The 20,574-nt window shown below is 42.2% G+C and overlaps 1 protein-coding gene across 2 annotated transcripts in view; it reads left to right on the top strand.

Moving 5' to 3' along the window:
- Positions 1 to 458: 458 nt before the first annotated feature.
- ANTXR2 (ANTXR cell adhesion molecule 2) overlaps positions 459 to 20,574 on the top strand; it is a 123,247-nt gene continuing 103,131 nt past the window's right edge. Inside the window, exons 1-3 of one of the 2 annotated variants that reach the window (XM_084759361.1) lie at positions 459 to 1,322; positions 1,987 to 2,058; positions 4,099 to 4,170. In XM_084759361.1, the coding sequence (XP_084615487.1) occupies positions 1,171 to 1,322; positions 1,987 to 2,058; positions 4,099 to 4,170 (296 nt within the window). In that variant the 5' untranslated portion in view covers positions 459 to 1,170. The remainder of the gene's footprint in view (positions 1,323 to 1,986; positions 2,059 to 4,098; positions 4,171 to 20,574) is intronic. The other variant, XM_084759360.1, reaches the window with a different exon arrangement.

Here is a 20,574-nt window from a genome sequence, read left to right as displayed (position 1 = left end):
GGGATACGAAGTTGAGAGGTGTGTGTAGGGAGGTAAGGATGGGACTAAGAAGAGTTAGGGGGAAGTGTTGGGGGGTGAATATGATCAATATGCATCGCATAAAATTCTCAAAGAATTAATGAGAAATGGGGAAAATTGAGTAGAAAAAAAGAAAGAAAGAAGAAAGTCTTAAACACTAAGGCCTGGGTCACTAAGTCGGCCTGTGATGGATGAGGGGTGCTGATGGATGAGGCATAAGAGGCCATCACTATCCACTGGACAGCTGGTCTTGAGTCTCAAAACCACATGGAGGTCAGTTCCAGCACAGCTGGGGAAAACGGCCGGGCCAGGCTTGCGGGAGAGCTGGGTATGTTTAGTTTCTAGAGGACATTTGTTTTTCAGAACTCCTCTCTCTCTTCCGAAATTTGGCAGGCGTTAGTCATCCGCTGCTCGGCACTAACCCTTAAGTGTGCTTGTGTGGTTTGGGCGGGCTTCCTCCCGGCGCCCCGCCCTCGGGCTCGCACGGCCTCACGAGAGCAGACCGGTCGGCTTACCCGGCCTGGGGTGCCCTGCCTCCCGCCGCTCCCCGAGGTCGCTCAGCATCCCAGGCTGCAGGGGATCACCCCGCGGGGCTGTGCCCGAGTCGGCCCTAGGAAGAAAGTTGTAAGGAGTTGGGCGGTCCAAGGAAGAGAGGCGGAAGAGGAGGACTCGGCCGTGTTCCCGCGGCGATCGTGGGGTTCCCTGGCGCTTGTCCCTCAGCTCACCACGGGCAGCTAGATTTCAGCCCTCCGGTCCCCGGTGGACGCTAGAGACTTGGCCCGAGGCCGCGAAGAACTTATCCTGAGAGCTGTCGCAGCGGGCCTCATTGTCTGCAGTAACTCTCCGGATTCCGGAGGGGGAGGACTGGACCGCTAGTCCACTGGGATTTGTCCAGAGTTCCGGCAGCAGCTGTGGCGGCCACGGAGACTCCCTTTGTCCTCCTCCCAGGACCTCCTTCTCTCTCCTCAGTGGCAGCTGCTGGGTGGCGCTGAATCAGGAGCAGGCGTCCCACCCCCCACTCAGCCCCTGACCCCGGGGTGAGTCCCTGGTGACTCCGCCTCTTTCGCATCTCGGCTCGGCAAAACTGGGAGTCCAGACCGCGGAGCCCAAGTTGCTGTGAGCCAGAGGGAGCCGCAGGGCCCGGGCCCCAGGATGGTAGCTGGTCGGTTCCAGGCTCGCAGCCCTGGGAGCTGGCTGTACCCCTGCCTGTGGGTGCTAGCTGTGGGCGGTCCAGGGTCATTGTTGCAAGCCCAGGATCAACCCTCTTGCAAAAAAGCCTTCGATCTGTACTTCGTCCTGGACAAGTGAGTGAAGGTGGAATGTGGGGTCTGGGTCTCCTGTGAGGGCAGCGTTGGGCCAGCTGGGACTGAAGTTGAAATGTGTTTGGGTTTTACTGAAAGGCAGTGGGAGCTCCTTAGTTGGAGAGGACTAGGGGTTGTGGGAGCCCAGGGCTATTTGGCTCAATGCTTTTAGTTCTGAGGCCTCTTGGGAAATGAGAGTGTGGCCACCTGCAAGAGTGTTTCATCCCAGGAACTCTTTTGGCTCCGTGGTCCCTTTATCACGCTCCCTCATACCGCTCTAGGACCTCTGAAGTTTGCTTAATTTTGACCTGATCACAGCGCTTTCATAGGAGCCGGGTTGGGGTGGGGGTGGGGGCGGGGGCGGGGTTGGGGGGATAGCCTTTATATACCTAATGTGGTTTGCATTTCCTAAGAAATGAGGGCTTGTGCTTTTATTTTGAAAGCCGGGTCTCACGCTAAACAATTCGCAAACAAGTTGCTCCCAAAGAAGTGTGGTCTTCCTGGCTTCCTTGGTTCAGTCCAGACACGGTCAAGTTTCAGCTCTGAACACGAACATGTACTTTGAAAAGAGGGCCAGTCACCCCTCCTCCCGCAGAACTGAAGAAATGTTTGCATTTAAGGCCCATGCTTTATCTTTATGATCAGTTTATTTTCATTTTTTTTCCAGGTCTGGGAGTGTGGCTAATAACTGGATTGAAATTTACAATTTTGTCCACCAGCTTACAGAGAGATTTGTGAGGTAGGTTTCACTCTTCTTGGCATCAGAAAGGAAACTGACCAAAAGGCTGGGTTTCCCTACTCTGTGCGGAAAGACCTTTCCCTGAATGCTGAGTTTTAAACGTCTCAAGGTGGCCCTTGCACACATGGTGTTCTCTCCAACTTTTTAGCTGTCCCTTGGAAGTTCATTTCATCTGGCGCCCAGAAACTTGGCCCAGACCATGGAGAAACATCTTCAAACACAACTCTTAATGTCTTTTCCTTTTCGAATTGTCATCTGTTTTGAGTTAGAGTTATGCTTTCTCATAATTTATCGCATTAAAAAAATAAATTTTATGCTAATAGTCTCCATCCTATATTTTCAACTCCACATACTTAGCACTGCCGACGTCCACGTGTAAAAGGCAAAAGTGTTGGAAAACTTTAAGTGAGCATGTGTTAATAACCCACTAGCAGAAAAAGCACGTGTGCGCGTGCGCACCCCCGCGTTTAACGAACCGGAGTTGTGTTTATACAATGCGTGGGTGTGTGGCTGGTTTAAAATTTAACCGTTTTCTGTATGCAGGAGGCGTCACTAGCAAACACTGTTTTCCTTGCCTATAAAAAGCATGGCTGCTAGTAAATCCAGCTTACTCTCTTTAGAAATAATTAGGAATTAGTGGCGTCCCCCTACTTAAAAATAACCCTTAGATACCATGTTTTTGTGGCTCCCCTCTCCTTTTTTCCTTCTTTCTTTTCTTTTTCTTTTTTTTTAACTAACTAAATAAATAAATAAATGCCAGGAACAAATGCGAGTTGATCAGGACCAGGGAAAGGACACGAGCAGGAACTGTGTCATTAAATATTGCCTCCTTCAGTCTTGTTAGCCCAAATGTTTTCTGTAAAACAGGCTTGGATGATCAAAACATTTTGAAAGTCATGTTGCAAGTAACTTCAAACAGTCTGTAGAGGCCTAGGCAATCCCCGCCTTGGTTATTGGCAGCAGTAGAACTATCCCTATAAAAACGTATGCCTGTCCGTGTTCAGTCATCAGTCTCCTGCTTCAGGAACCAAAGATGGCACTCCAGCTCCTGGACAGGGTCTGAGGTAAAACAGTCCAGGAAAGAAAAATAAGCAAGAGCCTCTATCTGTAATCATTAAAGCGGAATAGACAGCCTCTTTTATACATTTCCGACTCAGTCCTAGAGTGTGCTGGGGGTGTCATACAGTGCTAATCAGAAGCGGTGGGGTATTTCAATGTAACATCTGAGGAAAACCGAGCTCTTATGCATTGAGTCTGGTTTGCAAGTTGGATTTCTATAACGTATACTGTCCTCTGGCTCAACGTTAGTCACTCAGTTACTCATTATATGCTGTAGGAAATGAATAAAAGGTGACTACTGACAAGCACGGTGCTACAGTATCTAGGAGCTTTGGAGATAATTCTGACCCTCAGCTCTTGCTTTAGTTTCATCTTTTTAGTTTCAGACCCGAGCAACGTTAGCATACACTTCTCCAGGAACTACAGTGACTCCATAGCACCGGCGCCTGAATCCTAGGAGGTAGATTGGAAAGTGGAAAATGCCAAATCAGAAAGGGATTCCTTAATGCCTTAACTACTTCTTGCTTTAGGGTGGATTTTATTTGGACTCCTGTTCTAACCCTGGCCATTGGGTCAAACTGGCTTCTCTGCAGACCGGAGAAGTTACTATCAATTACTCTGAAGGGTGTGGCCTCCTGCAGAGTGATGAAGTCAGTGATTAAAGGAAGGAACATTTTTTTTTCTAGGAAAGAATTTTGCGGCCGGCTAGAATCTTTCCAGCGATTCTCTTTCTAGATGTAAACTCCAGCACGTCATGGAGGAGTGTTTGGAGACCTGACATTCACCAACTACATAAAAAGGATTGGAACTCAGACAATAATGCTGAGCAGAGTTCTCTGGTCTGCCTAGAGAGTTCCATTTATGGGAAGCTGGGACTGTTCTGTGAGACTGATTTGAAATGAGGCTCTCTGGATGGGCCCCTGTAACGTACCAATATTTCTTTTAAAAAATGTTTTAACTGCCTCTTTCCTTATTTTGCAGCCCTGAAATGAGATTGTCCTTCATTGTGTTTTCTTCTCAAGCAAACATTATTTTGCCATTAACCGGAGACAGGTTAGTGCATTATCATTTCAATGCAGGCTTTTAGTAGAGATGAATCATAAAGTCATGATGGATATTGCCACGCGGTGATCCAGGCCTCGCGGTGGGATCAAGCTAGCGCCCAGGCAATTCAGTGCTCTACAGTAATAGGAGGGAGAGGCAGTACGAGCAGTTTGAAGGAGTAGCTGTCTGAAAATCAATATTATTTATATTGATGGTGGAACAAAGCCCAAGCCTCTGCCTTAGTTGTGTGTTCACCATTTCCCACCCTTCTCCCTCTCTTACTGTGAACAGCTGTACATTTTTATTAGCGAGAAGGAGGACTCAAAAAGGAATTTGAAAGAGGAGAGATGGATGCACTTTAGTAATTCATTAGGGTCAACAGATATCCCAGATTTCTAGCCTTTCTCTGAAGTTCAGTGATGCTCAACATATTTAACTTTACAAGAACACACACACACACACACACACACATTGCCACCCCTCAGTGCTTTGAAAAGGTGTGGCTTTCCTGTCCAGTGTCATAGTATTTCTTGTGACCATTTCTATGCTGTTCGATCATATCATGGCACTTTGGAAGTAGCCACTCACATAGCTAAACCCCGGCTGCCTTTCCTGGGGTGACTTTTGCTTACTAGACTATGAATCCTATAGTCAGAAATGGGATGTTGTTTTTCATTTTTGCTTCATTTCATCTGACACAAAGAGTGTCAGACCTTGTTTAGTGCACATTTGTTGAATGAACAAATGAGCCAACATCATTTCGGAGTTGCCTCTTTCTGATATATAGGCTTTTTGTTTGTTTATTTTTGAAACATGGTTTTTGTTTGTAGCCCCACATGTCCTGGAACTTACTCTTGAACTCACAGAGATCTGCCTGCCTCTGCCTCCTGAATGCTGAGATTAAAGGCATGCCTCCTTGTTGCCCAGCCTGATCTACAGATTCAAGCAAGGGTGACTGCTATACTTTGATTTGCAGGATATGTAAACTTTTGAAAAATAGTTGTGAAAATAGTTTTTGTTTTATTGTGAAACTGATAGTTAATATGCATTAACACTCGAGCTTTCAGGCTCAAAAGATTAAGAAAACATAATATTTAAAAGTGTTCAAGGAGATAACTTGCTTATAGTTCATTGCCTTGGTCTGGAAAATTCAACATATATTCTAACATATATATGTGCATATGTACATGCATGTGCGTGTGTGCATGTGTGTGTGTGTGTGTGTATGTGTAACTCTAGCATTAAGTTTTCCTTTTCCTAGAGAGGAAATTTATCTCTAGGTTGTGGGTCCAGCCTAGGATTTCAGTCTCCCCATTTGTGTTTTGCCTCCTTAGTTTATTATGAACACATGGTTCTCAACAATTACAGTTCTTTATAACCCATGAACATAGTTCCCTATGTGCATCCATATAAAACAATTTTTGGTTTTATGAAAAGGAAATGTCTTTACTATCCAGTTTAATTTCCAAAGTGTGAGGTTTGGACCCAACATATCGAAGAAGGAAAACACAGTTTTAATATTCATGACAGTTATACATATATATGTGTATATATATGCACACACACATATGTATGTATGTATGTATGTATGTATGTATACATGTATGTATGTATGCCCTTAGTACAATGCCAGGCATGTCAGAGACTTAGTAATGAACTGCTGCATACATTGTGCCGAGGTTTCTCCTAGACACTTTGCATATGGATCTTCCATCACTCTGAAGATGAAAAGTAATTACTGGCCACCCAGACTGATAATGTCTAGACCTGTGAGGAGGAGATTTAAATCTTTTATATAAGCTCAAGTCACACCCTTGTCAGTGGTTAAATCCAAGGCATAAGAGACCGAAATAGGTGGAAGAGGCTTTTATTCAAGAGGCAACATAATGACACACTTAAGAGTTACTATACTAAGATTACCTGAGTGTGAACCCCACCCCTCCAGTTTACTAGCCGAGTGACCAAGGATAAGTTGGTCAACAACAAGCTCCTTATGACTCAATTTTTTTCACCTATGTGATGACGGTGGTGGCGACAAAAGTAACTCTCTATCTGATAAGATAGTTGCAAGAACTGAAGGTGATGAATCTGAGAAAGGATCTAATGTTAGTGTTCACAGGATAAGAGCTTTGGAGCTGGGGAGACAGCTTGGTCAGTGAAGTGCATGCATGCAAGTTTAAAGACCTGATTCTATGTGAAAGATCTGGTTATGGATGCACACACTTGTAATAGCAGCAGTAGGGAGGCAGAGGCAGGGGGATTCTTTGGGTGCTTCTGAATGACAAGAGACCCTGCCTCAAAGCAAAACCAAAAAGAAGACCAGTGAATAGCTTCTGAGGAGTGACACCCATGGCTGTCTCTGACCTCCACATCCACACGCACATACAAAATGAGATGACTTCCTTACTCAGTGCCAGTTTCTCTGTCTGTGGAACACAGACGTTCCATCCGTCTGCCATGTTTTCTTAGAGTTATTGACATATTGACATAAGACAATGGACATATTTTATATGTCACAGGAAAATCTCTAATAAAAGGGGCTATTTTCTTCTAAGCTGCCACTTCACTAGTTCTGTTGAGCTGGTGTCCAATTACTACGATTCTCTATCTTTGGATATGGCATCACTCCACAATTTTAAATTTAGAGAAATGGTTTGCTTGTTGAGATGGAAGATTGATGGGCAGCTGTTTCCAAGACCCATGTGGATCGGATCTTTGTATTAAAATCTTGAAACTGGAATCTTCACGACTTATAAACTTTCCCAAGGGTTTGTACACACACACACACACACACACACACACACACACACACACAGAGAGAGAGAGAGAGAGAGAGAGAGAGAGAGAGAGAGAGAGATCTAAGCATATAATTTGAAAAGCAGTAGTTAAGCAAACGAGAAGAATAAGGAGTTTCATAATAATTTTGGTTGTATTACTCATTTTTCAGTACCTTGGCAAATACAAGAAGCAGCCCTTTCATGTTTCTCAAGGCTTGCTAAAGAGATGAAGCAAGATGGGAAGGCAATGTGTAATTACACCAGGCCTGTGTCTTTGCTCTATAATTTTAGCATGATGTTCAGTGTTAAGTAAATCCACAAATTCATAATCGCATCAGACAATTTATATATACCCATTGCTTAATTTTTTAAAATTACATTAGATATTTTAATCTGAAGCACACCCACCTTTCTCTTGGTCCTATGCCTTTTGTTGTCCATGCACCTGCTAGGCCATTGATCCACTTACCAGCCTACCTGGTTTGTCTGCTCTATATGTGGGATTTAGTCCACAAAGATAGTTGTCTAGTATGTGTGTGTTTGTGTGTGTATGTGTGTGTGTGTGTGTGTGTGTGTGTGTGTGTGTGTGTATCTGTCTGGCTATGAGTCAGGGCATGATTACATAAATAATACACAATACATACACAACCAAAATTTATAGTTGGCAACTGGTTCTCAAGCTATAGATTGTAACCCCTTGGGCAAACCTCTTCTCCAAAAATATTTACATTATCATTCATAATGGTAGCCAAATTACAGTTATGAAATAACAATGAAAATAATTTTTATGGTGGGGTTGCCTCAATATGAGGAACTGTGTTAAAGGGTCGCAGCATTAGGAAGGGTAAGAGCCACTGTAGAAGAGGATCAGGGGAGGTGATATTCGGTTATGTTAATATATAGCCTCACAGACTAGAATCAGAATGAATTTTGAGAATACTACTAGTTACTGTTTTGCAGTAATAGTGATTTCTGCCCAGTTCTGCTCATAATTATTTAATTCTGCAATAATGAAATAGATAAAAGCATTTGCTGAACAATTATTATGTGCCAGATAGTCTGCAAAGTGGTTTCTGTGCCTAGCCTCTGTTAACTCTATGTACTGGGTGTTGTAATTACCTCCACTTTAAGATAGGTCATCTATCTTGTCTAAAGACTCCCAGCAGCAGGTGCCAAGCAGTGTATTAGCCACATGATTTTTTTTAATGTTTAAGTAGACTATGTTATTACAATGCCTAAAACAGTCTAATGACTAATAATAGAATTAAATATCTCCCAGTGTTCCCCCAAACCCCTCCAGTCGCCCACTCAGTCTTCCTCTCACATCCTGTGGCCTTTTTCCCATCCCACGAACAAACCAATCCTATCTGTATATTAGGCCCTTTCTTCCTTCTCTAACCCAGGTGTTTTCTGAGGTCTTGTTTGTGTTTTTTTCGTTTGCTGGGCTAGGGATGTCTTTCAGTGGCGGAGTGTTCATGGGTATGGTCCCTGGTTTGATTAAAAAAAATAAAAAACAGAGCAAGTCAACCAGCAAGCAGAGCTCCAAACCAACCAACCCAACTTATAACTTCAGAGAAGTCTTGGCTTGCCTCCAAGTCTAAGGTGTCCTCACCCTTCCCCAGTATCTCCAAAAAATACTGGTTATTGTTTTTTAATTATTGATTAATTAATTAATTAATTAGTATCTTCCTGAGCCTAAAGTATAATAAAGTACAGGATCCTTATTTGTCTTTTTCACTCGTATACCCAACCCTAGAACATAGCCTGGTACATGGTAGAAGCTCAGCAAACCCTTGTTGAATGATGGAATTCTTCTGGTGCCAGAGCCTAAGTTAATACTTAGAGCCACTATAATAAAGTACACTGTAGTTGTGCCAATAATATAAATGATACCAATGCAATGTACATACTGACTTGTAGTTGCTACATTTCCAATTCCTATTCTTACATGATAGTTGTAAATATTCCCATCTTAATTTTCAATATCTATATTTGTGTTGATTTAAGAAAGTCTTGTCTACCCCAACTGGTATTTAGATTTTGAGCACAAATTGACCTAGCAAAATATTTCTTATGCAAACCTGTAGAGTTGATAGACATCATTTATTTAAATTTATATAATACATATTTGTATTATTTGAATGAGTTTCTTTTAATTCTTAAAAACAGAATTAAATGTTTACTTGTAGGGAAGTAGTTCTTAATAAACAGTTGGTATCTCATAAAATAGCACATTATTTTTTGAAGAAAAATTGTCAGTATCTATAAAAGTAGAAAATTTCAAGAAGGAAATTCCACTTTTTGCACTTGCTCAGCAAAGACAGATATAGGTACAAAATTGGACACTAAAGAATTAATTGTAATAATGAGAAACTAAATCCAATCTATATGCTCATCAATAGATGATATTTTAATAGTTACAATATATACATAGGATGAAATACTTTGCAGTCATTACAATTGAGTAAAGCAAAATACTGATATAAAATATGTATAAGATATAGTAAAGAAAACTCAAGTTGCAAAACACTTAACATAAATTTATTTATTTTGTAAAAGAAAAAAATTTACTGTATGTGTTCAAAAACACATGGCATAGAAGGCTGGAAGATAAACAGTCAACTATTAATGACGCTGTTTTAGGCAGGGGATTTAATATGCAGTGTTATTATAGTCTCAGCCTTCATGTATTCAGTAGAACTACACTGTAGAAGAGCCTTGAAAATACTTGAATTAAAAGTCAGAAACCTTCCTGAGTTTTGCAGCCACGGGTGGCAGGCTTGGAACCAGAGTGGAAAGCCTCGAGTTATAGAACACACTCAGTTGGAGGGCTCAGAGTCTCCTTGACAATCTGGAGGACACTGGTGTGTTACTTAACTTCCTTAGCCCAAGTCCTGAGGTACACAGAGGGAGCTGACTGGCCTCACCGTCCAGCAGCGTCGAGGTGACCGCTTGCTGTGGCTGAGAAGTCAGGTTTAGTTGAAGATTTAGCCTATACTGGATTCACCACAATGTGTGTGCCTGCTTGCTTTTCTCTCTCTGTTTCTATCACCTGCCTGCAATTATGTACCTTTATGCATATTTTCAGAGTTGCTTTCTTTTTCTTTCGGTTTTAATGATTAGTTAGGAAAGGGGCTAAGGCAGAGCTGGAGTTAAAGGTTCATCTTTTACTGGGCTACTAGATCCAAGATTTCAAGAAGTGACGTTCACAGAAGTTCAGCTGTGTAGTCACACTCACCCTGGCCTGGCACGAACAGCTCGGTGTGCTGCGCTGACTCAGGCTGCCCGAGTTCCCCTTCTGTACTTTTTACGTGAATCAGAATTTGTCATAGTTTGAAAACATCATCACGTTCTGCATTACTCCAGTCTTACAAACCAAGTGACCTGGGGAGAAAGGGTGACTATACTTGGCTTGGTTTTTTTTTTTTTTTTTTGTTGTTGTTGTTTTTAGACAAAAATTCTACTAGGGAAATCTTCTGTTTAGAAAAATCTGCTTTGACCACAGACTTGCCCTCCTGATGGGTCTGGTCATGGCAGCTGCTAGGTTCTGATGATGACTATGCTAATAGGTACTTGAACACACAGAAATGATAAAATGCAAGGGCCACTTCCAGTGGTTCAGTAGGGTAGTGAGTGAGTGAGGAAATGAAGTGATATTATGAAAAAAAAATACAGCAGGAATGAACTTCAAGGCCAGAGTGCTAGAAATGCAGACTACATTGTAGAATCCTTTCATAAAATCAGACTAACAGGAGACTTGGTGAGCAGATATTTTCAGATCCCTGGACCACTCCTTTGTTTTCATTGGTCTAGATCCTGTACCACAAATGTAGGGCGTAGGATGATGTTTGAAGTAAGCAACAGGCAAGATTTTATATAAATTATAGTGAGAGTCTACCACGGTCTAAGATGATAGATTATAACACACCCACATGTTCACATGTTTTCTCAAATCTTGGCTGGGCCTGGCACTGACCGACTGCACCGTTCATCAGACATGAATTATGAAATCTGTGAACTCCAGTTCTAGGCCCGTGACTTACCAAGGCACAGGAGCTCTCTCTGTCATGGCCTTGGAAAACATCCACTGTGTAAAACTGTGATGGCCCCAAGACCACTGTGCTGGAGCCAAGCCCAGCCTACCCATGAGGAGCAGATCCAGGCACAGGCCAAGCTGAATTCAAGGCCGGTACCAGCGTCTTCCACCTTGCCGGTCCTGTGAGTTCAGCCATCTCAAGCCTTGTAGCTATTGCAGCTTTTTGAGGACCATGTGTTAGTCAGACCTGTCCCATCAGTAAGCAGCATGGTGAGATGTGACCTCATCTTTACACGACTAACTTTTGAATAGTTTGAAATGCAGCATTAGAAAAACTAAGGAGGGAAACATGGGCAGAGAGGAAGGTAAAAGTCCTCGGGGAGAAGGCTAGTGATAACCGGAAGGGAGGCGTTTACATCTCTGCTGGAGGCAGAAGCAGAGGTGGGCCTGGGGAGTAGCTGTGGAAAAACTTTTAGAATCTTGGAAGCAAAAATGAAAAGAGCACACGTGTATGGGTATTGCTAAGGAGACTTGCAGCGAGTCTATTGAAGATGTCAGTCAGCTTCTCCAAGCGGCCTGTGTGAAAAGAGGGAGGACAGAGCCCTGTTGAAGAAGCAGCTTTCTCCTTTTCAAGCAGTGTTTGGTCAGTGTATATTGTCAAAACACTGCTCTTTCACTTCCCCCCCACCATATCCCCTGCCGGTGTCCTTTGACGATGACTGGCTGAAGGCCTTGGGTTAAGTCACCAGACCTAGATAAAGTGTTGCCTGCAAGTGTGGCACGCTTGTTAAAATCAGAGCAGGCTGAACAAAGACATTCTGTTGATTTCTGAAAGATTTGAATTGAGTGTCTTATACGTGTTTCATCTAACCTACAACACTTACGTGACTCCGAAAGGTGTACTCACACACTTTTAGGAAAACAGTAGCTCCCATAAGAGTCCTGGGCGTGGCTTTCAGCCTACATACGATCTAAAGTGTTAGGATCCTCTTTTGAAAAAAAAAAAGCACTTAAGGGTTTTGTGCAGAAGGATGGATCATCATTTGATATAAAGGGATTATAAACTGACACCATGGATTAAAGGACAGATTTTCCAAAGTGACTAGCCGCTGGCCTCCAGGCTTTCCATGGGCAGGAAGGGACTTTACATGCAAACCATTTCTTATGAAAAAGGAAGAATGACTCAGAACACAGAATCAAATTTCCAGAAGTACACTCAAGAATCCTAGAGGTTATTTTTAAGAATTGAGATTGGGGTACACTTAATGAGTGGTAATGATCTATGGTGTGCACATGTGTTAATGCACACGTATGGAAGACTGAGAACCTCGAGTGCTGCCCTTCAAAATGGCCACTTACCTTGTTCTTGGAGACAAAGTTTCTCACTAGGACTGGAAGCTCACCGTTTAGGCTAGGCTGACTGGACCCCTAGTCCCAGGGATCTGTCTGTCTGTCTCTGCCTTGGCATGGGCCAGCTTGTTAGATGAGTCCTGGGAATGGAATTATGATCCTCAGGCATGCATACATGGCAAGCACATACTAGGACTGGGCTGTCAGCTTTCAAATCGGATACTTTGATGTCATTTCTTTTTTCAAATACCTACTGATTCTCTCTCTCTCTCTCTCTCTCTCTCTCTCTCTCTCTCTCTCTCTCTCTCTCTCACACACACACACACACACACACACACACACCACACAAAAGCCATAAGCTCAAAACTTAGGCAACCTTAGGCTACAGTTACCTGCCTATTTTCTCCCTGTAGCCCCTCCCAGCTATACCCTCCTTTTAAATTGATAGTCTCTTTTTAAATGATTGTCACACACACATACACACACACACACACACACACACACACACACACACACACACACCTGCTAAGTTCATTTTTGTTTGTGTCTATGTAGTTCCAAGGCTGACCACTCTTCACTTGACATCTAATGATGGGGATCATCCTTGAGAGAGGCTAATTCTCTTTCTCCCAGCAGTCATTAGTTACCTGTAGTCTTTTTCCTAGGAGTGGGAAAATGTCCCACAAAATTGCCATGTTCTTTGTTAACATCCCCATTGATATTGCTCCTGCTTACGCAGCCATTTCTTGGAGAGACAGTTTCACAGCAGACTTTTTAGTGTTATGGCTCTTACAGTCTTTCCACTCTCTCTTCCTCAATGTTCCCTGAGCCACGGATGCAGGAGCCGTGACATAGACACACCGACTTTCATGATCTGTCGATCTCTGCATTGTGTCTAGCTCTGCTTTTGTGTGATGCTCTCCATTGGCTGTGAAGAGAAGCTTCTCTGATGAGGGGTCAGAGCTACACTTTTCTTTGGGGATAAAGATAAGTTTTAGAATATAGTTAGGAATATCCTGGTTTAGCAAAGTGGTGATAGTAGATTTTTTTCCCCTAAAGTCCACTTTCTTACTAGATCTTGGAAGGTGGCTGGTTTCTTCTACCAGGCATGATTTCCCTCCTGTTGAGTGGTCCCAAGTTTAGTTAGAGAGCGGTTGGTTGCAACCAACATGTAAGTACCACTTCCTGCACTTTTATGTATACCTTTCCATGCTGAGAATTGTGTGGTTCAGAGGTATTGCAGGATAGGACTATTAATTGCTTCCTTCCCTAGGCTGCTTGCATAGCAATTCCTGAACCATGAAGGTTAGACTGCAGGAAAGAAGTTTTAGGATAGTTCCAGGCCCTGTGTTGTGTCCCAAGCATATGGGGTCTGCATCAACAGGCGTCCACCTTTAACCCTCAAGAGGCTACCAAGGGCTGCACCCATGGTCGATATTGTTTTGAATCACTAGGACTACTACAAACAAACATTCAAAGGGAGATTTCTGGTGCGTGATACTGGGGTTTCTATCATGGTATCTGTGGTTCTTCTGAGAGATATTGTCAGCCCCAACTTCCTTCCAGATTATATATACATATGCAAAATACACTTATATATTGTATATAATTTTAGTAAATATAAGATAATATGACACCTTGAGGTGAAACAACCTTGGTATTATTTGTGCTTTGTCCCTCCCCTCTGTCTTTTTCTGTATTGACCCCTCTTTACCCAGTTATTACGTCTTCCACTTTATATCACCTGTACCCTGATATTTTCTTCCCAAGCTGCCCGATGGTCTCTTTCTATGCTTTCCTCATTTCTGCATTTACTCTGTGTTGAATACTCACATGTGGAGATTTGGAGCTAGGGACTTCAGATGAGAGCGGATGTGAAGCATGTTTGTTTTTCTGAGTTTGGGTTACCTCACTCAATGTAATCTTTTCTAGGTCTGCCCATCAGTATTATTTATTTATACTCAGCACTCTGACCAACTATGAGTCTCTGCATTAACCATAGTCACCCATTGTCGAAAGAATCTCTGACCAAAATGAGATCAGTTCTATAGCATTAGGATGTAGAATGCACTTTGGCATCATAACCATTCAGTAAAACAATAGTTGGTTCTTCTGGTACCTGTGATCTTTTGACAAGGCTTATGGTACCAGACATAAAATCCTATGAAGAAGGCTTTGTAGCCAACCAATAGTAATTTATTAATCCATAACTCTACATCACTAATGCACTAGTGGACACATGTTGATGGGTAGGCTATCGGATCCAGTGCTGGGTAAGACTGTTGATGCTTTCCTCCCCCTGCAGCCTACACAGCACCCCCTGGTGTGATGTAAACTAGACATCAGGACAGAGTCCCCTGCTTAGTTCCAGGTTGGCTTCTCTATGCCTCACATCCAAAGTGACTGGGTGGCTTCAGCAATAGGGTTTTACCATCCAGTCCTGGGGAGCAACCAAGGCAATGGCACTGTTTGGGTGTTTTGGGGACCTGACACACTAGAAACTGCTCTGGAGCATGCCATCTACTTTCTTGTTAGTCATTAACCCTTCTCTTGTTCCTTTTTGCCTTTTGTGTAAAGTGTTATCCTTCTTAAGAGCAGCTCATTCTCCCTTTGCTGCTGTTTCTTTCTTTCCTTGGGTTATAATAGATAGGCACGTTTCCCTTTCCCTTTCCCAGTTTGCATAGTGCTGTCAAATGCAAGCTCCCCAGAACTTAAACATGAACAATGTATGAAAATAGATAGTGTGAGCGAAGGTGTGGACCTTTATATTTTCCAGAGATTACCGCAATTCAATTAGGTGTTTCCAAATTTGTGCATTTTGAAATTATTCATAAATACAATCCAAGGGAATCTAGAACACATCCTACATAGTATTTGTAGTTTGTAGGATTACACAGAACATAAACATTCTTCTTTGTGTGCTTTCAAAAAAGAAGGTGAGAGGGTTTCAAGGGAGGCATGTGTTCTGTGATGAGCTAGGCTGATCATTCATGCCTAAGTTATACTAAAGGGACAGAAGCAGGATGAAAATAAATACATATAAACAGTTGGTAATTGTGAACAAGTTCACCCCATACTGAATGCTACATGCAACAGTTCCTTTAATATTAAAGCAACTTCACTACGCCCCTGGCTTATATCTATTTTCACATGATGGGAAGAAAGGAACAGGAAGACTACCCTAACTTGCCATAAGTTAGGCTCTAGTCCACACAAGAGCTGCCAATTAAGGCCAAGGTCGCATGCTTGAGCTCAGTGCGGTGTTTGCTATTTGGTCAGAGACCAATTGAAAGAACTGAGAGAGTTGACCAGCAGATGACCTTGTTCTGTCTCTGACAGGAACTATCTGGCAAAGGAATAGTAAACCCCAACACACGTGTAGCGAGTACATTGCATTTGCAAACTCATTTGCCTTCACATAGCCCTGGGGTGTTCTTGTCACCATTACATTAAGTCTTATATGAGGCAGCTGAAGGCTACCTCAGCTTCATGTACTTTGAGACCACACAGCCTGGCTCTAGGGCCTGTCAGCTCAACCGTTATGTCACCAGGAGTCCAGCCTGTGTCACCATTTGCAGACTTTCTATAATGCAACACAGGAGTCTCCAGGGGAAATGTGAATACTTCTACTTTGGGCCTTACTCTTTTCTCATGCCTCATCTGTATCTAAGCCCTTGCAGTGTTCAGAGTGCTCAGTGCTGCTGTGTGATGTCATATATCTCTAAAATACATAAAAACAAAAATGCAGACAGACGTTATTCCTCATAGTTCATTGGTATAGAAAGCGGATCAGGGAAGTTAAGTAACTGCTTATGTGTATATAGTATACTACTCGCAGAACCAGGGTTTTAATTTATCTCTGATTTACTCCAACTGTTGGATCATCCTTCCTCATTAGATGGCTTCCCATAACAAATTGCGCCCCAGTATCTTAGGAGGGGTTGCTTCTGGGACCACTGTCACATGCCAAAACTGCATGTGCTTAGATACTTTGAATAAGACAGTCATGTTCACATGCACCTTATCCTCCTGGATGCTTTCAACTGTCTGTAGGGTACTTACTGTATATAACATATATGCAAATGTTACATCAATCTCCTGTTGTTTCCGGACTAAGGAAAAGAACAAAAGCCCATACCTGCCCAGTAGTGATGGTTTTTACAAGTGAGCACTTGTAAGGCACCTGGAGTTTATAGCAGGAGGATCATGAGTTTGAGGCCAGGCTGGGATATAAGATCGTGTCTCAAAACATGACTTAAAGAAATAATTCATAGAACTCAGAGGTTAAGAGCAGCGGGTACTCTTCCAGAGGACTGAGATTCAATTCCCAAAGCTCATATGGCGCCTCACAACTGTCTCTATCTCCAGTTCCAGGGGATCTGGCCCACTCACACAGACATACAAGCAGGCAAAACACCAAATGCACATTTTTTAATAAAGAGAGAAATAATTCACCCTGCAGTTGGTTGAATTTGCTGTTGTGGTACCTGTGAATTTGTGGGCCAGCCATATTTCTTATCTGGTATCTTCCCTTCACCAAAGCTTTGATATAAGTGTTCTCATTTTTCTCTTACTTCCTCTTTTTGTTTTCCTCTACTTCCTCTTTTGTCTCTACTTCCTCTTTTGACCCTTTGTTGTGTGAACTGGCCTTGGAATGAGGAAGAGCATAAAGTAGGTGAACGGAATTGTAACTAAAGGAGAAATGGCTGCTATCAACAGTAGCTGTGACTTAGTGCCACTAAGCACTCAGTATTCACCATCAGTGCTCATAAAGGCTCCACCAAGAAGTTTTACAGCCGCGGAAACAAGATTGTCTTTGAAATTATTAATTTATGTTCTTTCTATCAGTCTATGCCCGTCTGGTGCCATGCCATTCTAGAAACTCCCAGCTGTGGCTTAAGAGACTATTCTGTTTAGTCCAGACGCTACTAGTATAAATAGTGGGAGAAAGCACTCCAAAAACATTGACAGTTTTAAAATTAGGTAAGATAGGAAGTTCTTAATAGAATACACTGAGGCTCCCTTTCCCCCTCCCCACCCTGCCTTCCCCCACCTTTCTCTTCCTCCTTTTCTTTTCTCCTCAGCAGAGATGGTTGAGTGACACTGCTAGACCGCCATGTTTCGTGTAAGAATCAGTGTCTAGTCATGTCCCTTCTCCACTCCCCCCCATCTCCTCATCCTCCACTCGTCTTCTCTTTGTCTTTTCCCTCCATCTTTCTCTCTGATGATTATGGAGTTTTGTCCCCTGATTTTCAATTAAACAAACATATTTAGTAAACAGTTGTATTTGTTTTAGTCCCCGTCTCTTTCCAAAACACGCTCAAGTCTTCTTAGGGCATAATAACATTAACAAAACACGAGAAAAAAAAAAAAACACAAAACAAGATAAGAGCTTAGAAAAGCAGATTAAACCAGTGGAGAGCTATAGGAACTAAACAGAATTTTGTGACTAAGATGTTTATTTCCTGTAGGCTTCTTGGAAGCCAGGGCAAGGTAAAAAGTTGACATAGGAGCTTCAAGAAGCCTGTTCTTTTCTAATGAGAGGCAGAAAAGGGGAGAAGAGGTGGGGAGGAGTAGAGGGAGGGCAAACTGTAGTCAAGATCTATTGTATGAGAAAAGAATCTATTTTTCAATAAATGAAAAGAAGAGGACTAGACATTTAGAGTTAAAGTTGATATGGTCGTAAAAAGCAGAAAGAAGGAAGTGCTTAGCAACTACTGAAAGGTGACAACAGCCCTGCAGCTGTGGGTCCTCACAGCTCTTACAAGATAGTGGTTTCCTTGACAACAGCTTCAAACAAATACTGATGTGGTTTCGATATTACCCCCTTCCTTGTAGTTGAAGACACAGCATTAAAGCCAAGTCCAGTGAAACGGGGCTTTCAGGATGACATGCATTTGAGCATCTCTCAGCAGACCTACTGTTCCACCATATCCCACCCCTAATTTTCCTCTCACTTCCTCTCACTTTCCTTAAGAGTCCTCTGTCAGCATTGTGAGTGTGAGAATTCTGTCCTTAAATACAGCATCGCTTTGCTTTTCCTTTGCTGATCAAGACTTTGACCCCCATTGTTACCTACCCTATTTTGGTCTGGGTTCCAATTTCCCTAATCCAACCCTGACTAAAAGGAGACTGACAGCTTGAGTACTTAACTGGTGTAGTTGGCCCACACAGGTGTCCTGTGTGCCCATGTCACTGACTCTGGGGAAAAGCACATTCCCTCCGTGTCTTTGTAACATGAAAATGCTGGGCCACCATACAGGATGGTGTACTGAGGGCTGTAGGCATATTAGAGATAAAAACCTTTATATGTTCTCTGTTAGCCTAAGTGAACCAGCAGTGGCTGGAAAAGACTGTGAATCCCACACTGGTGGGTTCCTCCTAATCCGTCTCCTGCTTCTGGCTCTCACATGCCGTGGTGAGTGTATCTCAGCCAATGGGAGGGCTATTTTTACCACACAGATTCTGTTTGTGTAAGCTTGCACATCAGTTGTCTCTCTCCCTTTTGACAGAAAACATTAATGCTTGAGGACACACTGCCACTCATTTCGGGGAAGCATTTGATATTTATCTGCACTCAGACAAAATCAGCTTCAAGTTGTTTCCATAGATCTTAGACATAAATATTTACACGAGACAAGCTTATACATTATGATATTTAGTGCGTCATCTGCGGAACTATGATTATTTCCCATGGAAGAGTGAACGTTTTATTGAGCATTTATTCTGCAAGAGGGGTTATGGTCAGTAGCAGGTTCTGAGCAGGTGACTCCATCACCAAGAGAAGGCAGCTATTGCAAACCTCTAGACTCACCGAGACGTGAAAAGTTTAAGTTAATTAGTTAAGTAACGTGACATAAAGGACACGTTTAATTGTAGTAAAATTTGAATTTAGATATGAGCAGAAGCTGAGAGTGTAGTAAAATCATGTAAAGGCTTTGAGTAGGTAGATTTTTAAACCAAGCATTAAATGAGACAGGTGGCCTCATTTGGAAGAGTCTATCGAAACAGGAAATGTAGTTAGACTTATTTATACCTTGAAACTTGTGCTGTGTTTTCTAGAATATTCATGAAATGGGGACTGGATGCAGATGATAAAAATTTTGTAATGCTATTAAAGTGTGATCAATAAGTTACTTTAAAAATGTGTGAAACACTGTTGCATGGCTTTTTGAAATGTTTAAATATATTTCTTATTAATTTTATGTGTCATAGCCATGTTTTACACAAATAAACACATACATATAATGTACACATGGAATTCTTTGTAAGAATCCAGAATGCTTTTTGATATTAAGATGCTATTACTTTTATAATCCACCTCCTTTGGCTGTCATTCCCAGTGATATGGATGCTATTCCTGTTCTTTAAAGGACATTAATTCTGTTGATAGTTCCAGATTTACATTTAGAAGAACACATTTTGCTTCTACTGAAAACTAAGAATTAAAACAAATATTTTATGAAGACCTTCTCTGGACCTTTAAACTTAACACTTCAAGCCGGGTGGTGGTGGAGGTCCATGCTTTTATTCCTAGCACTTGGGAGGCAGAGGCAAGTGGATCTCTGAGTTTGAGACCAGCCTAATCTACAGAACAAGTTGCAGGATAGTCAGGGCTACACAGAGAAACCCTGTCTCAAAATAAATGAATAAACAAACAAAGAAAGCAAAACAAAAAAGGGTTTCTGCCAAGTTAACACTTCAAACTAGGTGTGGTTGACAAACTAGGTGTGGATTCCAGTACCCAGGAAGTTAAGAGAGAGGGTACTGAGTTCAAGACCCACCTAGGGTGCATAACAAACAAGTCCACCAAATGCAAAACAAAACAAAACAAAAACACTAAAAAAATTGAATATATTTTGGACTATTTTTGTGATATTATTTTATCTCTTAGGATTCTTAGTTTTTTAAAAGATATTTTAATATATATGTTTAAAACCCTAAAATGTGGGTTGTCCTCGTCCATATGAAATAGCTTTCAGTAATATTGTAGACACATTCCACTGGTGCAATAAGTCAGTTATGATGAAAAAGACACGTTGCCAGAGGTGTCAATCCATTCCTTTAGTCCCAGCACTCCAGAGGCAGAAGCATGTGGGTCTCTGTGAGTTTTGAGGCCAGCCTGGTCTACACAGTGAGTTCCAGGTCAGCTAGGGCTACATAGTGAGTCTGTGTCTTAGCAGAAGAAGAGGAGGAGAGAGAAGACAAAGATGCTTTTTGGCTTTTTTTAGTCTTTCTCATTTACATTAT

The sequence above is a fragment of the Acomys minous genome (assembly GCF_964271855.1).
Source record: "Acomys minous genome assembly, chromosome: 15".
In the NCBI taxonomy this organism is placed as follows: Eukaryota; Metazoa; Chordata; class Mammalia; order Rodentia; family Muridae; genus Acomys; species Acomys minous.
Note: the sequence above shows the minus strand (reverse complement) of the source record. Positions and strands in the feature narration are given on the sequence as shown.